The sequence below is a fragment of the Octopus sinensis genome, linkage group LG9, assembly GCF_006345805.1.
Source record: "Octopus sinensis linkage group LG9, ASM634580v1, whole genome shotgun sequence".
NCBI lineage: Eukaryota > Metazoa > Mollusca > Cephalopoda > Octopoda > Octopodidae > Octopus > Octopus sinensis.
In genome coordinates, this window is record NC_043005.1 from 4,405,822 (window position 1) to 4,424,308 (window position 18,487).

The 18,487-nt window shown below is 37.2% G+C and overlaps 1 protein-coding gene across 1 annotated transcript in view; it reads left to right on the top strand.

Moving 5' to 3' along the window:
• The window catches only part of LOC115215546 (microtubule-actin cross-linking factor 1), a 318,219-nt gene that overhangs the window by 213,446 nt on the left and 86,286 nt on the right, over positions 1-18,487 (top strand). The window contains 11 exon segments of the mRNA XM_036505700.1: positions 1,187-1,363; positions 3,022-3,105; positions 3,629-4,939; positions 7,859-7,970; positions 9,078-9,233; positions 9,793-10,028; positions 10,764-10,893; positions 11,653-11,852; positions 13,736-14,068; positions 15,220-15,382; positions 16,990-17,156. Coding sequence (XP_036361593.1) covers positions 1,187-1,363; positions 3,022-3,105; positions 3,629-4,939; positions 7,859-7,970; positions 9,078-9,233; positions 9,793-10,028; positions 10,764-10,893; positions 11,653-11,852; positions 13,736-14,068; positions 15,220-15,382; positions 16,990-17,156 — 3,069 coding nt within the window.

The following is an 18,487-nucleotide window of genomic DNA, read 5'->3' on the forward strand; positions in this document are numbered from 1 at the left end:
GCGGCTAACCGGCTTCCGTGCCAGTGGCACATAAAAGGCACTATTCGAGTATGATTGTTACCAGCGTCGCCTTACTGGCACTTGTGCCCCATGCTAGTAGGGTGCTAAGAGCACCATCCAAGCGTGATCGTTACCAGCATTGCCTTACTGGCATCTGTGCCGGTGGCATGTGTAAAAAGATTCGAATGAGGTCGTTGCCAGTGCCGCCTGACTGGCGCCCATGCCGGTGGCATGTAAAAGCACCCACTACACTCTCAGAGTGGTTGGTGTTAGGAAGGGCATCCAGCTGTAGAAACTCTGCCAGATCAAGATTGAAGCCTGGTGCAGCCATCTGGTTCGCCAACTCTCAGTCAAATCGTCCAACCCATGCTAGCATGGAAAGCGGACGTTAAACGATGATGATGATGATGATGATGATGATATATTTCTTTTTGTAAAGAAATTTAGTTACCAAAACATTTCAAAACTTAAATTACTTTTAAATCATCACATGGTGATTCAGAAACCTCTTTAGCTTTTAAATGATGCGTAAAAATTTTTATTTTAGTTTTACCAATTTTTAATAGTGTTTTTGCTATTTTGTGTGTGTGTGTGTGTGTGTGTGTGTTATATTTGTAAAATGTCATTATCAAAAGATGAGAGAATATTCATTGTTCCAAAACTGACTTCATATCATGGTAATCCTATTCCTTTGTCCAACGTACCTAGTTCAACTGCTCAGAATAGTCTGGGTAACTTGCAGTATGTGTGGCAGGGTAGCAGACAGGCTATCCTGGAATCCCTGAACCATTGCAATCAATGAGGGGACTGGAGATGGAGCAGGGTATTGGTTTCTTAAATTTCGAGTGTCCTGAGTGGCTACCCTGGCCAATACAACACCCCCCCCCTACTTTTACTAGTATTGCTGCCCTCAGCTGGGTACACACGACAGTATCTCATCTATGTACAATTCTTAGTACTGCTCCCTTCATCAGGTACATTTCTCAGTACCATATCCTTCATCTGGGTACACTTACCTGTACCATTGCCCTCCTTTTGGTTCACTTACCAGCACCACTCCCCTAAATTAGTCTTAGCATAAGCATTTGATTAATGCTAAAATAATAAAATCAGATACAAAAATTGACAGACTGTAATAATCAAATATTTTTTCACAACTTTTTCTCTTGTAACAATCCCTATTTAGGTGTTGAGAACTTCTGGAAACCGACTAAAACATCTTGAAAGTGCAACAGAACAGCTTGGAAAGTTTGAGGATGAACTGACCAAATTTAAGGACTGGATGACTTCTGCTGAGAACACCATTGATGAAGTTGTGCTTGAAGACATTGATTCCTTGAAGTCTGTTGTGGAAAAACACAAGGTAAAAACAATTTGGGTTTTGATTGAATTATGTCTAATGTGTGATACAAACACAACTTTGGAGGAAAATTACGTTTAATGTGGATTTCTTAATGACTTGAAGGGTTTGAAATCTTTTTTTAGGTTGGTTTGTGAATGGGCTGAGGGGCATAGTTTTGTTTTAGGTGGATTTGGGAGTGGGATGAGGGGCATAGTTTTGTTTTAGGTGGATTTGGGAGTGGGATGAGGGGCATAGAATCTTGTTTTTTTGGTGGATTTGGGAGTGGGATGAGGGGCATAGAATCTTGTTTTAGGTGGATTTGTGAGTGGGATGAGGGGCATAGAATCTTGTTTTAGGTGGATTTGTGAGTGGGATGAGGGGCATAGAATCTTGTTTTAGGTGGATTTGTGAGTGGGATGAGGGGCATAGAATCTTGTTTTAGGTGGATTTGTGAGTGGGATGAGGGGCATAGAATCTTGTTTTAGGTGGATTTGTGACTGGGATGAGGGGCATAGAATCTTGTTTTAGGTGGATTTGTGAGTGGGATGAGGGGCATAGAATCTTGTTTTAGGTGGATTGTGAGTGGGATGAGGGGCATAGAATCTTGTTTTAGGTGGATTTGTGAGTGGGATGAGGGGCATAGAATCTTGTTTTAGGTGGATTTGTGAGTGGGATGAGGGGCATAGAATCTTGTTTTAGGTGGATTTGTGAGTGGGATGAGAGGCATAGAATCTTGTTTTAGGTGGATTTGTGAGTGGGATGAGGGGGATAGAATCTTGTTTTAGGTGATTTGTGAGTGGGATGAGGGGCATAGAATCTTGTTTTAGGTGGATTTGTGAGTGGGATGAGGGGCATAGAATCTTGTTTTAGGTGGATTTGTGAGTGGGATGAGGGGCATAGAATCTTGTTTTAGGTGGATTTGTGAGTGGGATGAGGGGCATAGAATCTTGTTTTAGGTGGATTTGTGAGTGGGATGAGGGGCATAGAATCTTGTTTTAGGTGGATTTGTGAGTGGGATGAGGGGCATAGAATCTTGTTTTAGGTGGATTTGTGAGTGGGATGAGGGGCATAGAATCTTGTTTTAGGTGGATTTGTGAGTGGTATGAGGGGCATAGAATCTTGTTTTAGGTGGATTTGTGAGTGGGATGAGGGGCATAGAATCTTGTTTTAGGTGGATTTGTGAGTGGGATGAGGGGCATAGAATCTTGTTTTAGGTGGATTTGTGAGTGGGATGAGAGGCATAGAATCTTGTTTTAGGTGGATTTGGGAGTGAGTGGTGAAGCTTAGAATTTTTTTATGAGGTTGGGGATGTTGTTTAGCCTTCTCAATGGTACCATCCTTTATTCTTTCAATTTTCTTCACCCAAGTTGGTATGAAGATCACTCTAAACAAGGAAGTTTGTATCATAGAATTAAGGGGTTGGTGCAGGTAGGTTGGCATCAAAAGGGTTAAATATTTTTTTTAATTGTAATCTTATTAATGTTATTTTGGAGAGAAATAGTTGTAAAATAAGTTGCAATTAAAACCGTTTAAATGAAATATAATGAAATGTCCTAACAAAGCTTAATTTTTTTGCCTTCTGTCTTTCATATTTGTAGTTACTTAGTTCTTTGCAGCAGTTCTTTGTTTCTTGTTTTGAGTTTTACACATAATTAAAATGTTCTGCTGTTTTGTTACAGAGCTTCTCCAATGACATCATTGCACACCAAGCTGACCTGCGCTTTATGTCCATGGCGGTTCAGAAATACATTGAAGAGGCAAAGGTAAACGAAATTTTGAAAATATTTTTTAACTGGTTTGTTACGGGACTGTGACCATGTTTGGGTACCACCTTCAAGAGTGGAATTGGCTATATGGCACCCAGTATTAGTACCTCTCTTTATTGACTTCATTTGAAGGAAGGAAAACAAAGTCAACCAGACTTTAGACTTGGTATCTCTACCCACTGCTACTGCACACTTTTACCAAATCATACTCAGATCTTTTGATTTCAGAATGAAAGGATTCATTTTAAAATAATGGCATATCAGTATATCTTGAAGATTGTTTTAACATTGAAAAGTCATTAGCAGAATGGCAATCAATGTTTGATAAACTAATTCACAGTTGATAATTGTTGGTATATGTAGTTGTGTAGGAATCTTCTTAGTTACTAAATCTCTTGTACTTCTCATGCAGTAATTGTATATTTAGTTGTAGGTGTTTAGAAGAGTTGTACTTTTCTCTTATCACCTCACCTTGTCTTTTCAATCTGATAATGTTTCCTTAATCTCTGTTGTTTTCCAGTTTCATAAACTGGAGTTGGATGCCTTTAAAGCTGACAAACAAAAGCCGACGCGATTAAGTCGTATCAGTATGGATACATTAGAGGCTGAATCTGTGAAAGATAAACTGAAAGAATCGTCTGACCGTTACCAAGACCTCAAGAGCAAATGCAATTCACTTTGTGACAAACTAAATGAAGTTTCGGACAAACAAGGAGAGTTCCACCTCCAGAGCAACAAACTGCTGACATCAATAAACACTGCTGAGGAGAAACTTGAAGAAGCATTACAAGAACCTCTTTCAACCGATCCAGAAGAGCTGAAGGCTCAACTTGATCAAATGAAGGCAATGAGCAATGAAACCATTGCCTATCAATCGCAGATCACCGACTTAGAGGTTTGCGGCAAACAACTGATTTCCTGTTTAAATCAGTTCAATACAGAACCAGAACAAATACAAAAAGTTGACGAAATAATCCGGGAGATTTCGTTCCGTTGTGCGTCACTGAGTGATGACATCAACAGTCGGTACAACACCTTACAAATGGCTCTAACTAAATCCCAGGATGTCAAAGAAGCTATAGAAAGTCTCCTAAATTGGTTGAGAGATGTTGAAGGCTCCCTTGTGAACCAAAGACCAATCAGTTTGTATCGAGATAATCTTCTTGAACAGATCAATGAGATCAAGGTGATTGAGACGGATATAGACAGTCATAAACCAAGTGTGGATGCTGTTCAGCTAAGTGCAAATGAATTAATGAAGTCGTGTGATCTTGACATGGCTAAAAATGTAGAAAAGAAAATAGGTGCTCTTAATTCACGATTCCTTGCACTCACTAAAAAAGTTGAGGGCCGAAGTAGCAACCTCCAAGAGATATTTGAAGAACTTAGTAATTTCCACCAAGAACTCCAAGTGACAAATGATTGGTTAGCCAGCAGTAGCGACATGTTGGAATCTAAAGAACTGACTCGATTACCGATGCCTTTGTTTAAACAAAGGGTTGATATTGTATCAACTGAATGCAAAAGTAAAAAGCAGCCGATAAAAGATTTGATAGGTTCTGGTAAAAAACTGATTGCTGATCCAAGGACTGGAGAATCGTCATCTCTGGAAGAGTGCATTGCCACTTTGGAACGTAACTGGACAGATTTTGACTTGTTGCTTGCTATGAGGGAAAAGGAGGTTGGTTTACGCGAGGAGAAGGGTGAAGAATTTGAAGTATTAAAGACAGAGGTGTTAGACTGGCTTGGAACATTAGAAGTGAAAACGGATAGCTTGGAACCTACTGCTGTTGCAATTGAAGATGTGAAGGAACAATTGCAAGATTTACAGGTAAGAACATTCTAGATTTTCACCATTAAGTTTATAAAAAAAACAAAAAACATAATTATTTTAATGTCTGTTTTTCCATGTTTACATAAATCAGACAGAATTCACTGAGGTAGATTTCCTACAGCCAGATGCCTTTCACCTGTTTCCAAGCAAGGGAATATTTCCCCATGGCCAGACATGTTTCAGCAGGAGACTGGAAATGAGCAACACCGCTTGTATGATGGTGATGCTCATTTACAAACCTTATGTATTGTCACGATGAATGGCCACACACACTTACATGCTTGCATCACTATCTGTTTGTATGTGTGTGTATATTTATATGACAAGCTTCTTTCAGTTTCTTCTTACCAAATCAACTCACAAGGTACTGGTCGGCCCAGGGCTCTATTAAAAGACGCTTGCCCAAGGTGCTGTGCAGTGGAAGTGAACCTGAAAGCACATGCTTGGAAAGCAAACTTAACAACGCAGCCATGTTATATATATGATGGAGACGACATATGAGCGTTCAGCTTCTTTGCCCAATGACCTGCACAAAGGACTTGTTTATGGTGGTGGAATGCATCACCATAAACAAGTCCTTTGTGCAGGTCATTGGGCAAAGAAGCTGAACGCTCATATGTCGTCTCCATCATATATATATGGAATGCATGTGCTGTACATTAGCTCAGTCCTTCCACCAAATCGACATTGCTTGTACAAGTGCACAAATGTGCCACATGGCAGATGTCGAAATGATATAAATATCCATATATATTAATAACTAGCAAATGCACCTGTCTTTTGGACAATTTAAGTCACTTTGGTGATATTTTTTTCACCAAATAATTGAACTACTGAGAAGGTTTATGAGTAGCATTGCAATCTATGTTTCCGATTAACCGAGGAACAGAAAATCAAATTGAAGGCTGGTTATTGTGGAGGTCATTGCACTTTAATGATCATCGAACATATCAATTTGCAAGCGATGCAAAGTAGAACTACTGAAGTGTTTTAGGGGTAGATTATGGACAACCACTACAAAATATAGTTGATTTACATAAAAGCAAAATTTCTTGTCAGAAACAGCCACATAAAAGGTATAATGAAATTGAAGGAAGACGTTGAAACTTCCCCTCTGTGAGTTTAGTTTTTTTCAACAGCAAAGGGAGCTACGTTTTTGGCAAGATAAGCTAACAAAAGCCCCTTTATTCTGTCTTCCCACATAGCCTGTGCATAAAATAACAGTGAATGCTGCATAAAGTTAAATTGGTATGGAGCTTCCTGAAAGATACGTATTACTTTTTGCTAGTGGAAGCAAAACTCTTACTTCAAGGTTGATTCTTTGGGATGAATTGTATGTGATTGTTTAGAAAAAGGCTAGAACAACAATGCTAAAACGTATTTGAAACAATGGTCAACAGTCGAAATATCATAATGGATGGGTAAATAAGCATCCTTAAAGTGAAACAATGCATTGGTAGGTAAACAAAGATATCAACAAATAGAAAAGAAGGAAGGGAACATCACCTTTCAGGTAACTCAGAATAGGTAAAGGTAAGCTTGCCAAAGTTTAATGCAGCTTAAATATGGAGATTAAGATTGTTTGGTATTGGATATTCATTGCGTACAGTGTTCCTAGTCAATTTTATAACCATCGCAGGTGGACAGTCGAAATAAATAAATAGACAAAATCCTTTCACTTCTATAAAAAGATTTTTAAAAGTATGGAAGATCCTACGTACAAAAAAACTGTCCATTTAGGTCCATTTATGCAGCAGCTCTGGGCAAAATGTTTAGTGCATGGCCATCTTGGGACATGTGTGTGTAAAGTTTGGTGAAAATCAGTTGAGAATTGTGGAAATGTATGTGTTAGTCATTATACATACACACATACTGTGATTTATATATACTAGATGATGATGATAATTATAATTCTTGTCAGTTTTTCATCAGATGTAACTGAGACATTTCTTTCTGGGACACAGATTTACCAATCTCCATCTAAAGGCTAAAGGTTAAAAATAAAGTACTTTGCTCAAGGCCATACAATGGTTATTGTGGGATGTAAAGTCTCATCACAGAAAAATCAAATTTCTATTGTATCAAGTTAAATTTTGTTTTTCAGCCTTGGAGGGGGGGAGGAGCTAAAACTAACTTCAAACAAATGTTAATCTGTAAATACAAACATAAATGAATGTTTGGAGAACTTACTCATCATCATCATCATCAGACCTCCACTTTTCTGGACTTGCATGAGTTGGACAGTTTGTTGAGGCTGATTTTTCTGTGGCTGGATACCTTTCCTGTCGCCAACCCTCACCTGTTTCCAAGCAAGGTAATATCCCCAACCTCTTCCTCAGCTGGATATATTTTCACAGAAAATTTGAAATGAACGGCACTACTGCTTGTATGACAGTGACACATTTAAAACTATCATGCAATGTCAAAACAAGAAGATAAATACATGTCCCCCCCCCACCACCACCACACACATGAGGAGTTTCTTTTAGTTCCTGTCTACTGTTTACTTGAAAGACAGGCAAGTGTTGGTGCTAAGAAGGGTGTCTGACAGTAAAACAATGCTGCAAAGATGTATTTGTCTAATCCATGCGAGCATCGAAAATGGATGAGCAGATATTGGAACTCAACACAGCCTTTTGGCTTATTGGATCCTCTGCAATTGTCCAACCCATGCCAGCATGGAAGTGAGGCATTAAATGATGATGATTTTTGTGTGTGTGTATGTATTAACTGAAGAAGGTCTTACATAAAGGGATGTACTTCCTATTATATATTACAAAAATCTGAAATGTGCATATTAAATGTTTTCAAAACATCATTATTTTGTCTGACTTCATTATAACAAGTATGTGTGTGTGTGTGTGTGTATAAAGCCATATTTGTGTTTAAGTTCCTTTTAAATCTTTATATTTTCAGCCAATACTAAAAGAACATTCCAATCAACGGAAAAAGATCAACGAAGTGAACGATGTAGGAAATGCTTTAGATTCTCTTCAGACGATAGAAAATACGAGCAGCCCAGTCAGAAGTAAGTCATCACCTGTCATTTGGTGACAGGGTCAGGGATGGGGCTCTGCAGTTTTCTTGTTAGTTTGCTTCCTGTGTTCCATCTCGGTTCTTAAAACTCAATCTTGTTCTTTCGTTTAATTTAGTAATTACTTTAAAAATCAATTCCAGTTAATATTTTGTTTGATGTATCATCATCATCATTGTTTAACATCTTCCATGTATGCATGGAGAGGACAGTTGACAGGAGCTGGCCTGGTTGAAAACTACCCCAGGCTACTGCGTCTGTTTTGGCAGGGTTTTTATGGCTGGATGCCCTTCCTGACACCAACCATTCATTCCCACATTATTTTTACCAATCATCTCTTTTCTGTATCTGTTATTAAAGTGATCTAAATTAAAACCTTTCACCAAAATTTCATATTAATTTAAGTTCCAAACAGCAACTTAATAATGCCATGGTTATTTTACTTAAATTCTTGATTATTTTCGAATTTAGAAATGACAGAAATGCCAAAAAAAAATTTTTTTGACTGGCTTCCGATTGTGGCCATTGCCAGCCTCCTTTGGCCCCTGTGCCGGTGGCACGTAAAAAGCACCCACTACACTCATGGAGTGGTTGGCATTAGGAAGGGCATCTAGCTGTAGAAACACTGCCAGATCAGACTGGAGCCTGGTGCAGCCTCCTGGTTTCCCAGACCCCGGTCGAACCGTTCAACCCATGCCAGCATGGAAAACGGACATTAAACAATGATGATGATGAAAATATGTAGATTAAGAATTTTCTTATGAGTTTGAAATGTCTGAGCATTATAGTAAGTAGCTCTTTGGTAAAGCAAGTTTGGCTGCATCTAACAACACAGTGTGGTCAGATATGATAGTAAAGACATTTACTGGTGTTTATACTATAATGGTGTGTTTTAATATCTGGAAAAGCATCTCTGAAACCATTGACAATATCTCATTGAAGAAATGATCTTGAAACCAAACCATAATGGAATGGAAGTAAGGTTAAATGGATTATCATTCCTTGCTACTCTTCTTTGATTCTTGTCTTCTTGAGAGAAGAATGGTTAGAGATATTTAAGTTGTTAGTTTTCAAGCAATCTCTTAATTTCCTCTTCTGCAGGAAGCCGAAAAGCAGCTGGACTCCCATCACCAAGTATTCGAAGTCCATCTCCGGTTATACCAGTTTCTCCAACTACAATTGGTATCAGTCCCATGTCAAGTGAATCCAGTGGAGTAAGCAGCAGGAAAAGTTCTTCAGATAATTTACTCCTTGATGGTAGGTACTTTGCGTCCCACTGGTTCCATTCATTCTTCAGTTTTTACACCAGCGACCATATTACCATTCTCATCATTTAATGTCTGCTTTCATGGGGCAGACAGAATTTTTGAGGCAGATTTTCTACAGCTGGATGCTCTTCCTGCTGCTGAACCTCACCTGTTTCAGAGCAATATTTCCCCATGGTCAGGCATGTTTTTCATGGAAGACTGAAAATGGATGATACTACTTGTATGACAGCAACTTTATAAAATTTCAAGACAAGGAAGCACACACACACACACACACACACACACACACACACACAACAGGCTTCTTTTAGTTTCTGTCTACCAAATTCTCTCTCACAAGGCTTTGGTCAATCCATGGTTATAGTAGAAAAGTGCCAAAGTTCCACACAGTGGGACTGAACTTAAAGCCATGGGGTTGGGAAGTGAGGTTCTTAACCACACAGCCGTGCCTATACATATGAAGGGGGGAAAAAGACGAAGAAAACCCCCACCTTCCTTTCGTCTTCATTTTAGAATTGTAACATTTTACTTTTTTTGTCTCTCATCAGATCTCAGTGATATTCAACAACAACTGTTGGATATTAACCAACGTTATGAAATCCTTGGAGAACGTCTCAGTGAGCGCCATCTGGAGTTGAACACCACCATGGATAACGTCGAGAGTTTCCACCAAGACATCAAAGATTTACTCAATTGGATCGCTTTGAAAGAAGACAGCCTGAAACAAGACAGAGTGCTGCCAACAAACGAAGCAGATGCTAAAGAGTCTCTTTCAAACCACGAGGTAGGAATTTACCTGCTCTGTCCGTCTGTCTGTGTGTCAATCAATGCCCGCTTGTTTGTCTATGGATTTATTTTATTACTTATCATCACAGCATCATCAATTACTTTCCTCTCCCTTCTCTCTCTCAGTTTTCCCTCTCTACTCTTTCTCTACTGCTACCTTCCACCCCTCTGCTGCTCCCCCTACTGCCCCTTCTCTCTACACCCCTCTCTTCACACCCTCTCTCTTAATTAGCAAGTATAAACCTACCTCATTACTGCTATTCAACCTCTCTTATACATCACCTCTTGAGATATTGTCATCAAGCTGCTGTATATAAATCCAAGGAAGACTTTTGTTATTTAATTCTATTCAGTTTTCATTGATGACCCCCCCCCCATTAAGAGTCACTTGAACAAATCCATAGCACAAGAATAGGGTAATTCTGTTACGATATTTTAACCCTTTAGCATTTAAACCAGACATATCAGGCCCAAATATTCTGCCTGTTCTGCATTCAAACCGGTCAGATCCTACCTCTTACACTTACCCTTCAATGTCATTTTAAAAATGAACAATCATATCAAAATTTCAAAGATACAAGATAATGCATGATTAATTCAAAACAATGTGAATAAATAAGCATTATATTTGGCAGAATAATTTGAATGCTAAAGGGTTGAATGGGGAAAAAATATGGATTTTAATCCTCAACTTAATAATTCATTTTAATGAATAATGAAATTATCTTTACAGGCATTCCACAAAGAAATTCTTGGCAAAGAACATTTGGTTGAAGAAATAAAAAGAAAATCTGACAACTTAATTAAGAGCCATGATTCAGTGGATGGACTGGAATTTATTCAAGAACCACTGAACTTGTTAGGTATGGCAACAATTTTATTTATTTATTATGGGTGTATCGTCATCAGTTAATATTGGCTTCGGATCAGTGGTTTAACAGGATCCTGTGAACCACAGGACTACCTTGATTTCCAGTGTCTGCTTAGGTACAGTTTCTATGGCTGGATGCCTTCCTAATGCTGACCACTTTACAAATTAGACTGGGTGCCTTTCTCATGGCACCAGCACTAGTGAGGTCACCCAGTAATATGCAAGACAAAGAAAAGAAAGCCCCTCAACTGAATAGGATTGTAGTAGAAGGGGAGGTGGTTTTATGACAGAGAGAGACAAGCACAGTTATCTTGCTGTAGAGGAGATATATGGCTGCCCCACATTATATAAAGGTGAGTGAGAGTAACTGGGAAGAAGATAAAGATGGTGATGATGATGTGTCGGATGTACTCCCAAGGTACAAGGAGGGGGTTATTAGAGAAAATATGGACTGAAGATGGAGAACTGTGAGTGGATAAGTTTATAGGAATGTGAGAGGAGAATGATGTAAGAATTGGGGGCAGGGTGTTTCCTTTTCTTACTCTTGCCTTCAATTCCACTTGATGGCTTCCTTCCAGACACCTTGATTGGTTGAGATAGCCACAGGTGTCTTGCAATAGAAGAGATACAGGGCTGCCTCACAGATTAAAAAAAATAATCATCTCAATTTCTCTGAGATATTCTTCATTTTGATTTTCTTGTATTGTGGGGTTCTTACTTCGTTGTTATGAGTTTTGTTTCTCACTTTTAGAAATGAAATGGTCCACATTGAAAACCAAATCTGAAAATGAACAGAAATTACTAGAAGACATAATTGCTGATCTGCGTGAATTCCGTGAATCTGGCCATCAGTTAGATACATGGTTAGCTCAGAAGGAAAAGATGGTTGCTGTTCTTGGGCCTTTAGCTATCGATCCTGTTGTTATCCAAAACCAAATTGGACAAGTCAAGGTAATTCATTCACCATTGTTGTAATGACTGTAGCTTTAACATTGTCAAAGATTATCTTCCACAGAGTAAGGAGTTAGTTAGGGAGGTGATTTATGTTTTTTAATTCGTCTCATTTTAGCAAACTGTTCAATTCAATCCAGTTTTTTGTCATTTTTTTTTTTTTATACAACTCAAATAAAAGTGGATTCTTTAACTCTTAAACTTCTGTCACAGATTTCCACAGCTGTTGCATAAAACCTCAATTCAGATCCTAGAAAACTAAAACCAACCACTCTTCTGTGTGAGAAACAAAGTTTAACCTTGTTTTAGAAAGACCATCTCTTGTCAAAAAAACTTCCTGTTTGCATCATTTGTGTTTATTTTTTCATGTCTTATCAAGTAAATGTCTCTGGATTTTCCTTTCTTTCGTTTTTGAGCTCAGTGGTGATTAATACCGTAAGTGGTGGTTAGATTGGTGATATTAGTCATTAATCATTTATTTGTTGATTAATGATTTAATTAGAAAATCAATACCTAGATATTGATATCTGCATTTCATCAGTCTCAAGTTTCTAACAGAACTGAGATTTCTATAATAAAAGCACTTTCGATTTGTCCTGTCTTATGATATACAAATGGAATCATTAGATTTACCACATTTTGCAGCATGGTAGCTGCTGCATTGTGGAAGACACACCCTGATTTTAGAAACAAAATTCTTGGAAAAAATGACTGGGCAGTGTTCAGTGAATGCTAAATGATTGTTTCCCAACAAATCCATTCATTTGGTTCTCATTCTGCTTTGTGGCACTTGAGGTGACAGCAAGACCATTCCAGCGCTGAAAGCATCCTTGACACCTTGTTCCATTGTTAACCCTCTCTTAAGATTTTTTTGTTATTGTTCTCTGCCACATTTCTTTTGGTCAGCCTAGTCTTCTTTTATCTTGTGGAACCCATTGCAAAGCGATGATCCTGGCAATTCAGTTCAGTTTATAGCGGCAAACTCGACCCAGCCATTTCCATCTCCTTGCTTCAATAGTTTCTCTTATTGGTTTCATATTAGCCTTCGTGACATTTGGTTATTCGAGGTCATATTCAGCTACTAGACCTTCAAAATTTTTCGTAGACATTTATTCTGAAACACCTGCAATTTCTTTTCAATACTTTTGGTTGTTTCCCAACATTCGCATCCATAGAAGAGGATGGTAAGTCTGTTGCTTTGGTAAGATTGTATTTTGGTGCTCTCGTTCAGTATTGATGATTTCCATTTTGAGATTAACAGACCGAATGATCGGTTGGCTTTGCTGATTCTTGTATTTATTTCATGAATGCAGTCTCCATCCAATGTTATTTTGGTGCCGAGTTAGTTAAAACTGGTGCTTAAAGCAGCAGAGTACTCAGATCCACTCTGAGCGAAATCACCAGACAATGGCTGCCTAGATGGTGGTTTTTTGCTGGATATTATTATAATATGCAACACCATTCTTTTGGCTTTAACTATCCTTTGGTTATTCAAGCGACACACCATGATGATCAAAGCACACCTGCTACTACTGACCACCTACTGGTTCCTGGCTATAACTGCAACCACCCACCCAGTGTGTACAGCAAAATGCCACCAGATACTGCTCTTAGAAAAGCATATCAACTTCTCAACTAGCATCATGGTAGACACTTGGTTAGTTTCAAGATATTTTATTCAACAAAAAAGTGTTCATCTTCCAAGCTGCAAAATATGGTGTTCTTTTTTTTTTTTAACTGTAATATATTTCTACCTATGTTAAGCTTTAAAAGCACCAATCACTGTACAAATGGTGGCAGAAATAAGAATGAAATGCTTCTGTCTAAAAGTCTTTAATATCAAACTAATGTTTTTGTTTTTAATTTCAATTTCATTTGTTTAGGTCCTCCAAGAAGAACTGCATGGACAAGAACCAGTTTATGAACATTTCATTCAAGCTGGTCACTCAATACTTGACCGATGTGAACCGGCATCAAAAGATGCCCTTGACGTGAGCCAGAGAATGGATATCATTAGCAAAGCATGGGAACGGTTGCAGACCCGTCTGAAAGACCGACAGAACAGTTTGACATCGATGACTGATTTGAGTTCAAACTTCCAGGATACATTGGGCTCACTTACGCTTTGGTTAACTGAGTTTAATGATGTTCTCAATGCCTTGACTCCAGTCGTTGCTTGTTCAGACAACCAAAACCAAATGACTAACGAAACAAAGGTAAACAATTTGCTTGGCTTTATTTGATCCTTTAGCATTGAAACTGGTTGTATCAAACACACATATTCTACCCAGTTTATCTTCAAACTGGCCAGATCTGGCCTCTCTCACCTATCTTACAATGTCATGCTAAAAATAAGTCGCATTTCAAAGCTATGAGAGATATGATTAATTCAAAACAATAAACATTACATTTGATGGAGTAATCAGAATTCTCAAAGGGTTAAGGGGTTTATGGAAGAAGATAACAAATATGAGGCAACTCAATTACATTTTCATATCTCTCTCTCTCTCTCTCTGTATTTATATATATATATATATATATATATGTGTGTGTGTGTGTGTGTGTGTGTGTGTATGCATGTATGTCTATACGTGTGTGTGTGTGCACATAGATGTATATTCTTCATATCCATACCTGTGCCTCATTAAAATATAAACAAGTGTTTGCTTTTTCCATTCAGACCAAACCATTGAAAAAAAAAATCTAATTTAAAGAAATAAACTCAATGGTTCTACAGACAAACTGATATTTCTGGTATGAAGCCACTGTGAAGGCATATGGCCTGGTGGTTTGGCTGTTGTACTCACAATCGCAAGGTCGTAGTTTCAATTCCCAGCTCAGACAGTATATTGTGTTCTTGCATAAAACATTTCATTTCACATTTGCTTCAGTCCACTCAGCTGTAAGGGAGTAACTGTACAATGGACTGGCTTCCCATCCGGGAGGGGTGTTGTGATTTCAATTACTTATTTGCCATGAAAACTGAGTAACTGACTCCATGAGTCTGGGCTCAAAACAATATTTACTTTTACTTACATAAAGCCACCTCTCTCAGTACCTACACTCCCTTCAGTTGAGGGGTCTCAATGACCTCACCAGTGTTAGGAAGGGCATCTAACCAAAGCAGACAGTGGAGCTTGGCGCTGTCTTCTGGGTCACCAGCTCTTGTCAAACCGTCCAACCCATACCAGTTTAGAAAATGGATGTTAGACGACTGATGAATCGGTTAATTTGCTAAATATATTTTAATGAAATTGGTATGGTAGTTCCATACATGAAATAATATTGTTTCTCATGGAATTGATTTTGGTAAATCTAAGAGTTGGAGAAGTTATTTCTGAAATATGCTTATTGATGGTGTTTTTAGATGCATGAAGACCAACTGAAGCAAAGGAAAGGTGATTTGGAGAAACTGAAGGAGATCAGCCGTAAACTGGGAGACGCCACAAAAGACATGTCAATAAGAACAGATCTCAAGACTAAACTCTCTGGTGTCGAAAAATTATTTCAAGAAGCTGAAAAGAAATTATGTAAGTTCATTTTTTTTTTCTGTGATAGCATGGATTAGACCAGTGGTTCACTACTGGGATCCATATAAAATTTTGTTGTTAAAACTTATGTGCAATAAATTGTTTAAACTTCTACAAGTCACGGAATATTTTAGCAATTTTTTAAAAAGTTTCTAATAATCCTATTATATTTTTATAATACTTAATTATAAAAATATAATAGGATTTTTTAAGCATCAAAAGGTTATGGGTGTCCAGCAGTAAAACGGGGACTAAAGGGGGAAAAAATGGCTGGAAAACACTGGACTTGAAGAGATTTTTGGGACAAGAAATTACGTAGGACTGAATATTCATTTGTTCATTTCTTTTCCATCTCTTTTCCATTCTGGCACAGGTTAAAGGAATAGATTTTTGAGGCATTGTTTTACAGCCAGGTGCCTTTCCTGTCACTAACTTTACTCATTTTTTTAAGTAAGAAATTTCCTGTATCGCATGTCTTTGAAGGCACAAAGCAAGCGGACGAGTTGACAGGAGAACTGACAGCAACACTTTTTGTAGCAAACAGCTTTCATAGAATGCACATTGCCACATGTTTACTGTGCCTTTAGCATTTAATCTGGTCTTATCTGGATCAAATATTTGACCTGTTTTAAGTTCAAACCATCCAGATCCAGCCTATCACACCACCTCTACAATATCATTCTGAAAATATACAATCACATCATCATCATCATCATCAATACGTCAGCTACAAGATAATGCAGGATTAATTCAAAATAATGTGATGTGAATAAATAAGCATCACATTTGACAGAAGAATCTGAATGCTTATGGGTTGATATTCCATGCATTGAATCTGTTGACATCAACGTAATTTAGGGGTTCAAAACCTGGTTATGGGTTATTGGTCTTCAAAGGTAGGGTTTCAGGAAATGAAACCCTACCTCTTGAATTACATCAAGCTTATTGGTAGGTAAACTACTTGATTTATTTACACCAGTCTAAGCAATAGGTAAAGACTAAAATCTCTATAATGGTTGGTTGGTTGATTTCTCCAGTCATGCTTGACATGGTATAGAGTAACGGAAAGATAGTCAAAGAGGGTGAGTTAACATAAGAGGGGCAGAAGGATTGTCTTGTAAATTTCTGAAAAATATACATTTTTTAATGAAATTTGTAGAGATAGGTTTCCAGTAGAGTGGATCGTGACTATGTTGATAAAATTTAGAAAAATAACATATTTATTGCAAATATACAAAAGCAAAATTTGTTTCATTTAATTTTATCTTAAGGTAATAGATATTTTTCTTTTTATAGATTTTTATTCATTTTATCCATTATATAAAAGCACCAAGAAATTTGATGAAATCTGAATTATAATTATTGTATGTATGCCAAATCTCCGGATATTACTCGTGATAGTGAAAGTATATTTCCAAACTTTACTGTCATATGATGGGTAACTGTCTAGCAGAAAAATAACTTGAAAGTTGCCATTTTAATTCAACAAACATGAAACTGTTCTTAACTTATTTTTGGTTCATTAATTTTACAATTTCTAATGTTATATTTGTTGGTTTTTTTTTTTTAGTTTTTTCATGATTTTTATTTATTTATTTTTGTATCAGTATCTCGAAGAAACAGTCTGGATCTTGCTAACAAAACGAGTCAAAAATTCACAGTTGACTGCCAAGAAGAATTAAATTGGGAAAACGATTTTGTGGCCAAGTTAGACCTTGTAGAACCATTGTCTGGTAAAATGGACATCCTAAAACAACAACATCATCAGGACCAAGTGAGTGCTCATGTCGTTTCTTATCTAGAAGAGAGCTATATAATGATGCAGTGGATTATCTTGTAAAAAGTTAGAGGAAGTTGAGATGGCTGAAGAAGAAAATAGTTTTAAATAAGAAATGTTTTGTATGATGCAGAAGATGGGGAAATGGATGGTGTGAAATCGGAATTAATTTCCAGATCAAATAGCTCAAGATGATCAGTGGAGCAGAGATTGTCAAGAGAGATAGGAATGAGATGATTAAAGATGTCAAATTAGGTCTCAAAGTGACCATTGAGATATAAAATCATCTTGGTTTGGAATAAGGTACCATATATCTTTGCCTGTTTGGTGATGGTTTGACCCTTTAAAAAAGAAATCCTCTCAAAAATAGGTTATTTTTGACTCCAGGTATAAAATTGAGCCTTAACCCTTTTGATACCAACCCACCTGAGACTGCCCCATGGTTCAATGATACAAACTTCCTGTTTTAAATTTATGTAAATTAAAACCTTTCATTCAAATTTCATGTTAATTTATATTCTAGACTCTATCTTAATAACGAGTTATTTTACTAAATTCATCATTGTTTTCAAAATTATTTAGAACAAAGAATATTTTGATAGATATATAATGAAAGGGTTCAATACTGTGGTGTACTGCAAGCTGTTAGTCCAAACCTTGCCTTACTAACCACCAACACCCATTTTCTCCTGAAGCAGTTTGATGCACATTATTATAAATGATAAAATGTGAAGTATAACAAAAATAGCATTACTTTATGTAATACTGCAGTGTGATTGCACAATAGCAATAAAATGCTCTTTCATCTTGAGCAGGGGTCAGTAAACTTGTTATATCATTGACCCATTCCTGGGATAATTGGTAACTTATTGCACCCCCTCCCCTCATGTAAATTTCTAAAATGTTAAAATGATGAAAAAATTTTTTTCATTTAAAAACAATAATTCCTTTGTTCTTTGATGTCATTATCACTTTTTAATGATATTTAGAGATTTATTGAAAATACTCAATTGATAAAGAACAACAAAAATTGAGTGATGTTAAATTGATATAATTGAAATATTGAATGTGAAATGTGTGTTGAGTGAATACTGATTAATATTGCATTGATATTTTGATGGAAATTAGTGAATTTTAACCTTAAATTACCACAGTCTTCCAGATTCACTTGGCTAAAAAGAATTCAGCACCCTTAACGTTTAGAATCATTTCAGGTCTTGATTAATCCCCTTGAATAGCCACATAGACACCCAGGGGTCAATGTTGATGACTTTTCCGACCCCTGACCTAGAGACCTCTATAATCATGGTCATATTACAATTTGCAAA